Source organism: Cydia splendana, chromosome 16, assembly GCF_910591565.1.
Source record: "Cydia splendana chromosome 16, ilCydSple1.2, whole genome shotgun sequence".
Taxonomy (NCBI): Eukaryota; Metazoa; Arthropoda; class Insecta; order Lepidoptera; family Tortricidae; genus Cydia; species Cydia splendana.
Window position 1 is genome coordinate 3,960,574 of NC_085975.1, and position 12,402 is coordinate 3,972,975.

The following is a 12,402-nucleotide window of genomic DNA, read 5'->3' on the forward strand; positions in this document are numbered from 1 at the left end:
CGTTGGCAGTGTACGAAAATTTAGTTATGAAAATATACTCCACAAACAGCTCGCTTATGCGCTTATGCCTGTCAGTTGACAAGTAGGCATTGTGACTTGAAGTTGCGAGTATTCAGGTGAAATGTGCCTACGCATCGGATGCCAGTGGTTTTATCTTTGGGTCTTCTGTTTCTCATGATGCGACCGTGTACCTTCGAAACAGAAGTAGAGATAGGGAGCTAATTATCGAAGCAAGTGGTTTAAAATGGGCCACTCCACTTATTATACTTGAATTCGAAAATCGTGCACCGAATTTGACCATAACATTAAAGACACTGTTTAATAAGTTGGAATACATAAATTGGGTCAAAAAGATCACTGTGTTATGTCTTTCCTGTAGACATACACAAGAGTTAAGGGCTATAAAGGTTAATTTTCTTATTTAACCGTTATCTTTTGATAAAAATGTACTGTTCGCGCGAACACACTAGTTTTCTCTCCTGTGGGCAATAGTTAACAGCTTGTGGGCATATAAGTAATGATTTTATCATAGTTCTTTAAATAAAAGGAGGACCTTTTCACGTGGATAAGGGTTAAATAAGAAAATTAACCTTTATAGCCCTTAACTCTTGTGTATGTCTACAGGAAAGACATAACACAGTGATCTTTTTGACCCATTTAAGTAAAGTATACTCAATAGGTCTGATTATCCCAGCTACACGGTAAATAAGGTAAATTGAACATGTTAGTTCAACTCTATTCTTCGTTGGACCATTGTGCGATTCAGTGCGCTAACTATAGCCACACGGACCACACCCTTACCTTGCACAAACACTATCACCTAACAACACTGCTAATTCATTTCGATTATTCACTGTCACCCGTGCTCATACCGATTTCAATCAGACAACAATCTCAACCATTCACAAACGGCCGCAACGTTTTCCTCAATCAATCATAGGTGATTGATCTTTATGACGGGACAAGTGATTTTATTACTCGCTATATAGACATAAAACAAACTTTCTTATTACTTAGGTGAGACAACAGGCAATGATGTGTAAGAAAGTTATTGTTTTGTGGATCGCTGATGGAAGTAATTATGAGGTTTTGATGGTGAGAATCCAGAGGTCTTTTTGTTGCAAGTTTGTTGCCACTGATTTCATGTTACCTGTGAAGGTCGGCTAACATAATACCTTTACAATATCTTAGTTTATCGAACAGAGGCTGGTACTGGTAAGTATTTTTGATTGTTTTCCATTTCAATACAGTATACAGTAAAAGTGTCAATACAACAGTGGTGTCCATAGCATCCGATGCTCATCGGATGCATCTATCATACCTGACTTCAACAGCGAAAGTATTTTGACTTTAACATTACCTTGTATTTTTGACATTACCTACTTCTCCGACTCTTATAGTACAGGATATGTCAGTTTCTGCATGAGGTCCTTCCAAGGCCGGAAAGAGAGAGATATGGAAGGATAGAAAGAGAATCTTACCGAAATAGCGATCTTATCGACGTCAGCGAACTCCACGGGGTCCGTGTAGATGTGGAATTTGGAGACGAGCGGCGGCTGCGGCGGCGGCGCGCGCGCCGGGTAAGGAGGCGCCTCTTCGCCGTCCACGAATAGAGACGACCCCGCCGCATATTCTGAACGGCGTTCCTGGATAAGCTCCATCATCTCGTGGCTTTGCTTTTCGACTAGCGCTGCTGTCGCTGCCCTGGAAAATTAAAAAGTAAGATAAATGGTTACAAAAGGATTCACTCAATTTCCTTATGTTACCAAGCGCTCCCCGAGTGAGCCGTGGTAAAATGCTGGGATAGAATAGAATAGAAAATAATTTATTTGAAACAACACATCTTAAAATTTATACAGACAAACATATAATAACGTAGGTTAATGTAATTGTTTGTTTCAAAGAGGATACCACTCAGCATGTGTCGGAGCACTCAGTGCAACGACGCTGATTTTCAGTGGACCCTTGAACTTATAAAAATAATTAATAATAATTAATAATTAATAATAATAAGGATGATGATGGTGTATTCCCATTTGTCCCCGCCGGGCACAGATGGGAATAGGTGCATTCATGAATCATTCTCAACTGTCACCGCCTTATGTATGACGGCAGTCACGTGGGGCGAGGACAAATAGGAACACACCAAGATGATGACTCTTTAAGTACAATATTCACTCTTGGTCTTCATATAATTGACATCAATCGGCCACAGTTCGAGAAATGATGGGCAAAGTCTCTCACAGAGATTGGGGATGGTCTATTGTCTATGGCACAACAAGCTCGGCGACAAACAAGGGTCAGGTGTGCAATCGGGACTTGCATTCTAGCAGTCTGTAAATTTCCAGTTTACACCCTTCAAACTACATATTTGACTACCTCTCATGCTCCAACATTTTCCTAGTCAAGCTCTCCTTCTTCTTATCCCTTCTCAGCATCATGTTCTTCTCCAGATCCGCTCTCTTCTACTGGTGCCGCAGCCTCAAAGCTCCGAGCTCGGAGTCCGTTCTTCTCTTCAATCTCATCTCTTGCTTACTCCCTGATGTCATGCCTTTAAACTATTTGACTTACCTCTCATGCTCCAACATTTTCCTAGTCAAGCTTTCCTTCTTCTTATCCCTTCTCAGCGTCATGTTCTTCTCCAGATCCGCTCTCTCCTGCTGGTGTCGCAGCGTGAGAGCTCCGATCTCGGAGTCTGGTCGTCTCTTCTTGACTTGCATCTCTTGTTGGAACCTGTTCGTCAGTCTCTCGAGCTCTCGTTCCCACTCATCCTGTTGATATAGATAATGACATTATAAATCGTCTGTCAAGTATTAAGTTAATAAGTCTTTGATAATCTTTTAAACCTTTCGTCAGTAAAACACGATGCAAGGCTTGGTTAAGTTTTATGATTATGAACACGGGTGAGTAAGGCCTATAGTAGAAGAGCCGGCCGCAAAATTTCTAACCGACTTGATACCACGATGAAATGCACAATGGTTTCCCAGAAAAGTTATGCTAAGTCCGAATTCGATAGTCTGCCACGGCGGAACTTGCCGAAAGTACGAAAAAGAAGGCCACTTCCGGTGCGAAAAAAGGGGCTGATTTAACCCATCTGATACCGAGATAGTAGTTATGGCAGCAGTTAGAAATTTACATGTAGACACAGAAAAGCGAAGTCTGCCACTATTTTTTTTGCCGGAAGTGCTTGGCAGACGCTCTCAAAGGTGACCATCGGGACCCCTAAATTAACCCATCTGATACCACCATGAAACCAATGCCAGTCGGTAGGTATGAACTCTCATGTCAGGAATATATAAGTCTGCCAAGGCTTTTCCTGCCGAAACACCATGGCAGACGAGATTATGTAAGCAAGGTCGCCATCGGTTACCCTACACTAACCCATCTGATACCACCATGAAACCAATTCCATTCGGTAGGTATGAACCCCCATTTTAGGAATATATAAGTCTGCCAAGGTTTTTCCTGCCGAAACACCTTGGCAGACGAGATTATAAGCAAGATGACCATCGGTTACCGTACACTAACCCATCTGATACCGCCATGAAACCAATTCCAGTCGGTAGGTATGAACCCTCATTTCATGAATATATAAGTCTGCCAAGGCCTTTCCTGCCGAAACTCCTTGACAGACGAGATTATGTAAGCAACATCCGCATCCGTGGGACCGGTATACGTGATTACTGTAGGCTTATTTATTACTTTATGCTTTTACATATTTGTATATTATTATGTTATTAATGAAATATATTTATAATTTATTAAACCTATACCTAATACATTGGGAATTCATTACCTGCTTACGGCAGTAGTAGGGAGTAGTGGGTGAGTTCTGGCTCACTTAGCCAGGCCAACAGTCCCTCCCCCTTTTTTTCCCTTGTTGAGGCCCTGCAACCTTACCTTGAACCCAACCTAATGTCATTGTAGCTCGAATCTAACCTAATCTATTTTTATTGCTTTTAGAAAATATTCTAATAACAATTATCTACTTTTGCAAAGTTAAATGTTGAATTCTTTATTTCGCAAAATGGAATTTTAATGTGACTATAATGTATGTGCAATCTACTTAGAAACTGGGTTTAGAAATATAAAAACACACATTTTATATAGGATAATAAGTTTATTCAAGTAATATTCTGAACATATGAGATATAGTAACATCATATTACTTATTCTGTGTACAGTGGAGAAAACATGCAAGTTGACATTTTTCGTTTTAAAATAAAGATAAACTAAACAGTATTTGCCACAAACCGATGTTAAAAAACTTTGCAGTTGTTGGTTGGCATAATACCATCTCTTGCAATTTCTCTTCATTAACATTTTATGATACCTTCCTGTTTTTATTTACTTAATTTAATTTTTTACTTTTTATGTGATCGGTACTTCATTTATTTTAGATTTTGGGCTAATATTAGTTTGTTAACCGACTTCCAAATCTCAAAGAAGGAGGTTATCAATTCGGTTGTGTTTTTTTTTTTTTTTTTTTTATGTTTGTTACTCTATATCTCCGTCATTCCTGGACCGATTTTGAAAATTAGTTTTTTGATTGTATGTATATGCATACAGATTGGTTCCGTTTTTGTCAAAACCCAGTTCTGATGATGGGATCCATGAGGAATCGAGGGAACTCCTCAAATTTTAAACGCATACATATAGTGATTTTTGGGTTTTTATCATCAAATTAAGCATACACATTCAAAAAAGTGACATTTGATGAAGTGCAACTGCTGATGATGATCAGAACGGAACTCTTCAACGACGCATAGTTCACGTTTGGCGATTTGTCGTCTTCGTTATGTTTGTTAAGCAAGTCAAGTTTTTAAGCCACATTTTTGTCAAGCTCGAGTTCTGATGATGGGATCCATGAGGAATCGAGGGAACTCCTCAAATCTTAAAGGCATGCGTATAGACATTTTTGTATTTTCATCAGAAAATCAAGGATTTTCATTAAAAACTGGCGCATTTAATGAAGTGGAACTGCTGATGATGACCAGAACAGAACTCTTCAACCACGCATAGTTCACGTTTGGCGATTTTTCCTCTTCGTTATGTTTGTTAAGCAAGTCAAGTTTTAAAGCCACATTTTTGTCAAGCTCGAGTTCTAATGATGGGATCCGTAAGGAATCGAGGGAACTCCTCAAATATTAAAGGCATAAGTATAGATTTGTTTTCAGCGTTTTAATAACAACACCGAATCTTACATCAAGCGCTCTCCTAAATTCTTTTGGAAATATGTCAAATCTAAACGGGGAGGCTCTAATTACCCTAATTGTTTCAATTTAGGTAGTAATCACTACAACAGTGGCATGGATATCTGTAATGCGTTTAATACATTTTTTGAGAGTGTTTTTGATACCTCAAACTCCTCTTATAACCTTAACAATAGTTCTATGAGCAGCAATCAGTGCGATGCAATGTCCGGAATCGATGTAACTTGCGAGATCGTGTTAAGTTTCTTAAAGCGACTAGATAAAACTAAGGGACCTGGTTGTGACGGCGTTCCACCTATCTTTTTATCTTCTTGTGCTGAGAGCCTTGCATGCCCACTAACCATTCTATTTCAACGATCTTTAAAGGACTGTATTTTCCCCTCCATCTGGAAAAGGGCCCACATTATTCCTATATATAAAAAAAGTTCAAAGTCCAATATCGAGAATTATCGACCTATCTCTATCCTCAATACCATAGGAAAGCTTTTTGAATCCATAATTTTTAAACAAATTTACCCCCTTGTCTCTTGTGGGATCTCGGATAAACAGCACGGTTTTCTAAAGGGACGTTCTACAGTTTCCAACCTAGCTTGCTTCACGAATCATGTTTTAACAGAAATGGAAGGAGGCGGTCAAGTCGACGTGATATACACAGACTTTGAAAAAGCGTTCGATCGTGTCAACCATGCTATATTTCTCATGAAGCTTGAAGCACTCGGAATTCATGGCGACTTGCTCAGATGGGTCAAATCATACCTCACTAATCGTTCCCAAGCTGTAGTTCTTGGCGGCTATAGGTCTGATTACATTAATATTCCCTCCGGCGTGCCCCAAGGCTCCCATCTCGGTCCTCTCTTTTATAATGCTTATATATACGATATTAATACATGTTTTGTAACCGCACGCCATTTATTATATGCAGATGATAAAAAAGTATTCATGCGTGTTAAATCTTTAGCAGACTGCGAACTCCTGCAAAATGATCTTAATAACCTAGTCGAGTATTACTTCCGTAATAAGATAACAATAAGTGTTAATAAGTGTCAGTGTATAAGTTTTACTCGAAGTCTTAAGCCATTTAATTACTCATACCACTTTAATGGCGTAGCGGTGAACAGAGTCGATGTTGTGCGTGACCTGGGTGTAATTCTAGATTCTAAAATGACAATGAGAAATCACGTTGACTCCATTATTAACAGATCATATCGCAGTTTAGGCTTCGTCATGAGGACCTGTAAACCTTTTCATAGCTTGTCATGTCTAAAAGTCGTATATTACGCATATGTGAGATCCATCCTTGAATATGCATCACCTATCTGGTCAGTTTGTTACGCTGTTCATAAAGACCGCATCGAAAAAATTCAAAAAAAATTTGTAGCTCATTTAAATTTTAAATTTAAGAAACCATCTGCTGGGTACAAAGGTAATTGCCGGGAATATAACCTACTTTCACTTGAAGCTAGGCGCAAATTAGCTGATATGAGTCTACTTTTCGATATAACTAGAAATCGTTTAGACTGCCCTGAATTATTATCTGGTCTAACGTTTCGAGTTCCAAGACGTCGAACTCGACATACAACTCTATTTCATGTTCCCTTCCACTCCACTAACTATGGTTCTAACGCCGTGTTATCACGGATCCCTCACTTGTATAACACTGAATTCTGCACTGCCGATCCTTTTGTAGGTTCTAAAAATAAATTCAAAAAATATATATATTCCATTTTGTTCAAAGAAAATTAACATAAAATCAGTTTCTGTTTTTATTACTATTGTGTTTCTACATTTAACTTCAGTACTGGTACTAATTGCTCCTTAAATAAATACATACATTTTATTACAACATCTCTTTATATCATAAGATCATAATTTTTTCAAGCTATGTGTTCCTGGTTGCCAGGGAAATGCAGTTAGTTGTACGTTCAGGTAGGTGTACTTTTTAGATTCTAACTCCTATAATAATTCTATGAACAATAAACTTTCAGTTTGAATAACTACTACATTATGATGTTTATCTTGATATTTTTGTGAACGTCTGCTGGTGTCTGATTTTCAACTAATGCAATGTCATGGTTTTGTTTTGTATTAGAAGTAGGTATTTTTAACTAGATTACTTATACATTTTACAACCGGTTTATACATTTTACAACCGGTTTATAGTATTTCTAGCGTATCGAGCATTTGTGTGTATTGTACATTCTCATTGTTTTCTTATCTTTGTTATTTTTAATCGTTATATAATGTAACTCAATGGATGACTGTTACTGGCCTTATTTTTATGTAAGCATTAATATGTCTTAGTTATATTTACGGCTGTTGTTATCCTGAATACCAATAAATAAAAAATAAAATAATTTTTTTTTTGTATTTTCATCATAAAATCAAGCATTTACATTAAAAACTGTCGCATTTGATGAAGTGGAACTGCTGATGATGACCAGAACAAAACTCTTCAACGACGCATAGTACACGTTTGGTGATTTCTAATTTCGATTTTGACTTGGACTGCGACCCGGACTCGGACCCAGAACCGGACTCATACCCGGATCCGGTTCGGACCCGGACTCGGACCCGGACTTGGAATCGAACTCGGACCCGGACTCGGACTCGGACACGGACTCGGACTAGGACCCGGACTCGGACTCGGACCCGGACTTGGAACCGGACTCGGACTCGGACCCGGACACGGACTCGGACACGGATTCGGACCCGGACTCGGACTCAGACTCGGACCCGGACTCGGACCCGGACCTTGACCCGGAAAACCACTATAATATATATTATATTATAATTATTATTATTACACGTAAATTTGTTCACGAAGAAACCGTGTACCGACTCTTCATGCCATTATATTTTTAATTTGCTGTTATTCTCTACAAATCGACACTAAAAGTATCAAAATATCAAAATATGGAGTTCCGTTTGAGAAAGAAGCAAAACAATTTTGTCTTTGACAGTAATTGAATTATTGTGTGATTTTGAAAGCTAGACAATTCAAGATTTATATTTTTACTCACAAAGACAACACAGAAATTCAATCTCAAATGTAAACCTTCGAACAATTTCCATACATTGACGACATCACTCAAAATTCTTCTTCAAGTCAGATGCCCGCTGGGGCTGCACCGGAGCACACGTATAATTCTTCAAATAAAAATGACAGCTTGATTTGACATTAAATCATATACGCACACGAGAAAGTATACCAGTAGATAAATTGTATTTCAAAAAATAGGGTACATAAATATCAGCTCGCGTCTCCTTTAAATTTGATTTGCTGTTATTTACGGGTCATAATGGTTGAAAACCTCAGTAAACTATCTTAAAACAATACGATTACAGTCGAATTTAAGTATTATGTTCCTTCAAATCAAAACTCGCTTAAAATGAAAAAAGTTTAAAGACTCATCCTTTACTGATTGGGATTAATTTTCATTTTGCGTCATTTTAAAAACGTATTTGACTTCTGTACGTCAATTAATTTTGATGACAATTGTAATCTTGTAATATATTATAGAACTTTTATCTTAAAATATTGCCTATTAACAGGAAGCGTTATGTAATTCGTATAAGTAATACCTGAAAGTCTTGTACCTAGATCTGTAATACCATGGATTGCGACGAATAAATGATTATGATTATGCCGTTCGTTCCGTCTATATGTATAATGCGTGTACGTGCTGTTCTCTGAAAATCTTCAAGAAAAAATAACGGCTAGACCAGCACGAAGTACTAGCGAGTTTTTGCGGCTTTGGAGACCGAGATAAAGCTTACAGGCCAATACCGCTGTGGCCTGGTTATTGTTATGTATACCTATGTATCGAATGTTTTTAAAAAAATTTACTATAAAAAGCAATGTTTTATTTCGATTAGGTCTACATTTTGTGCATATTGTATATCTGAAGTATTTTCGTACTAAACTTGAAACTTTCGTTGAAACTAAATAAAATAATTAGTCCTAATATACAGTCACCTGCAATTTATGTTACACAACACACAACGAAGGCCGCAAAAATATCTGACACGATCTTATTTGTAGAACCATAAGAGCATGTCATATATTTTTGCGGCCTTCGAAGAGTAGGTACCGGTCATTATCACCAACTTTGCCCGCATTTAAAAAAAAACACGAATTTCTCAAAAAAAAACAAATCGTAATTACTTTTTTTGCTCAGCACGTCCATTGTGATCAAACGCATCAGTTTATTTGAAGAAAAAATATTTTTATCGTGTTTTTACCCATTTTTTTGCGTTTTAGAGGGTGGGCAAAGATATCCGGAGTTTTCGCCAACATTGCCCACGTCAATTTGGTATTCAAATACAGCTCGTATGATGATGATGTCTAAGGATCACTGGTTTTGGGCAATCCTACCATTCCCTGTTAATAACTTAGCGATAAGTGTAAAAACTTTTAAATAAATTTGCTGGGCAATGTTGCCTACCCGTTTTTGCTCATTTCCATATAAGGCTCGCCTAAGCATTTTACAAAGGCTAGGGTTGTCACTTTTGAGAAAATCTGTTACAATAGTTTAATGGCCAAAAATATGATTTTTGCTGTGTTTTTCATTAGTTAACGGGATAAAACATCTAAGTAAAGGATAATAGGACAAATTAAATACAGTATATATTCATAAACTTACTTTAGTGTACAAACATAACCTTATTTTACATGCGAAGTTGGGTAAATTAGATGAAAGTGACAACCCTAATCCGTTTTTGGTGGTGGGCAATGTTGGTATGGATGCCAAATCACCGGATTACTTTGCCCACCGCTAAAACTCGCTAAAAATTACAAATTAAAGATATCTTATTGATACTGTTTTAACACCCCCTGGCACTGATTAAAATAACCGACTTGGTTTCACATTACATCTCAAAACTTTTTGAAGTGAAAATTTCTTTAGCGGCGTGTAATAGTGCCCTTGCGGCCTATTTGCTGAATAAATGTTGAAGTTTGAAGTTTGCATGCCAAGTTTCGTGCTTTCTGCCGGATGGGACAGGATTTAGGATGAGTCAGACCAGGACCGCATTTTTGCAGGTTCATCTTTTATTAGCCAGACTCTACCTCCATACTAAATCGAGCTAAGGAGTCGCACTATAAAGAAATATTGAACATTTTCTTTCAAGTTGATATACAGGGTGTCCATGCATTAGGGTATTTATATTCAATATTCAATAATTTATTCATAAAATCAATACAATTTTACACGTCAATGGTATTTAGAACCAGTATACAAAGTATCATAACAAATTACGATTTTTTTACTTTGGAGCAACCTGTATGTGTTAGTAGCTCCTGAGGTAATAAATAGTATGACTAGATTTTGCCCTGTGCGCGGGGCCCGAGGGCCCCGCGGTCTTCTTGTAGTTTGTTGTTGGTGCTGTTGTTTTTGTTGTAGTAGTAGTAGTAGTAGTTTGTTTTCCAAAGGGAAAAAGAAATAAAGTTGTACTTTTGCTAGGACGAAAAGATCCGCGTGAAAGCACTACATTCCCGCAGCTCGGCCTGGCCTCGCGTGCTTGGGAACTCGTAAGGGACGCTCCGGGCCTTCGGCCCTACGCGGAGCTCGGCCTTCGTCCTTCGCTGGGCTTCGAAGCTCAGCGTCGGGCCTTCGGCCCGCCGCTTCGCTTATTAAAACAGTTGGGAGGGTTGGTTTTGCTTCGGGGCTTAAGCGGGAAGTTGGAGCTTAAACACGACCCAATAGGAAAAGTGTCTTAGACAAGCGAAACGGCGGGCCGAAGGCCGAAGGCCGTAGGCCAACTTCCCCCTCTCGTGTGACGCTTCGGGCCTTCGGCACTACGCGGAGCTCGGCCTTCGGCCTTCGCGAGCCTCGACGCTTCGCCGTCGGGCCTTCGGCCCGCCGGCTTCGCTTATCAAGACAGTTGACTTTGTAGAACGCTTGGGGGAACTGCATTCACGCAGCTCGGCCTTCGGCCTCGCGTTTTGGGAGTCGGGGTGGAGGCTCCGGGCCTTCGGCCCTCCGCCGGGGTCGGCCTTCGGCCTCCCGGCCTGAAGCTCGCCCTTCGGGCTCGCTTAACACACTTTTTGTATAGGATTTTGCTTTGTTCGTCATTCCCGCAGCTCGGCCTTCGGCCTCGCCCAAAATTACTGGGGGTGGGGCACGCTTGGATATTCGGGGTGAAGCTCCGGGCCTGACGGCCCTACGCGGGGTCGGCCTTCGGCCTCCCGGCCTGAAGCTCGCCCTTCGGGCTCGCTTAACCTACTTGGAAATTTGAATTTTGCCCTTGTCGCCCGCCATTTTGGATTTTTCCAAAAATTTTTTTTACATGGTAATGCTGGGCCCCCTAGCTCGCCGCATGCCAAATCTCAGCGCACTCGGACCAACTTGAAAAATTAAAAAAAAAAGTCGGCCATTTTGAATTTTTTAAAATGCAGTTTGCTTTGTTTCGGGGCCCTCTATGACATTTGGTCGAGCACCCCCCACCTACCTCGCACCGTTTGAAAGTTGCCATACAAAATTAAAATGACCATTATTTCCGCCATCTTGAATTTTTCCAAAAATTTTTTTTTTCATAGGAATCTAGAGGCTTCTATCTCTCGCCATGCCAAATCTCAGCGCGCTCGGACCAACTTGAAAAAATAAAATAAAAAAAGTCGGCCCGTTTGAAAATTTTTAAATGCAGTTTATTTTGTCTCGGGGCCCTCTATGACATTTGGTCGAGCACCCCCCACCTATCTCGCACCGTTTAAAAGTTGCCATACAAAATAAAAGAGGCCATTTTTTCCGCCATCTTGGATTTTTTCGAAATTTTTTTTCCCATACGAATCAAGAGGACCCCGAGATTCCGTGACCAAAATTTCAGCGCGCTAGGACAAACTTGAAAAAATTAAAACAAAAAGTCAGCCATTTTGAAAAAAAATGGCGGCGTCAAAAACTGCCAGGGTCCTCTATGACATTTGGTCGAGCACCCCCCACCTACCTCCCACCGTTTGGCCGGGCCGTCGAACATTTTTCTGACCGGAAGCGGTAGGCCAAAAGTCGGAATTTTCTGAAGTCACGAGACCGCCCTCTATACGACCGTACCAAAGTCTAACACCCCACGAACCTCCTTCTGGGAGAAATCATGTCAATTGATCAGTCGTGTTGCAGCTTTAAATAAGATTGACTAGTATTTGCCCTGTGCGCGGGGCCCGGGGGCCCCGCGGTCTTCTTGTAGTTTGTTGTTG

General features: G+C 39.7%; 1 protein-coding gene across 1 annotated transcript in view; it reads right to left on the minus strand.

Moving 5' to 3' along the window:
* LOC134798079 (hillarin) overlaps positions 1 to 12,402 on the minus strand; it is an 85,694-nt gene that overhangs the window by 12,447 nt on the left and 60,845 nt on the right. Inside the window, exons 4-5 of the mRNA XM_063770415.1 lie at positions 2,572 to 2,771; positions 1,482 to 1,704 (exon numbers count right to left, since the gene is read on the minus strand). Coding sequence (XP_063626485.1) covers positions 1,482 to 1,704; positions 2,572 to 2,771 — 423 coding nt within the window. The remainder of the gene's footprint in view (positions 1 to 1,481; positions 1,705 to 2,571; positions 2,772 to 12,402) is intronic.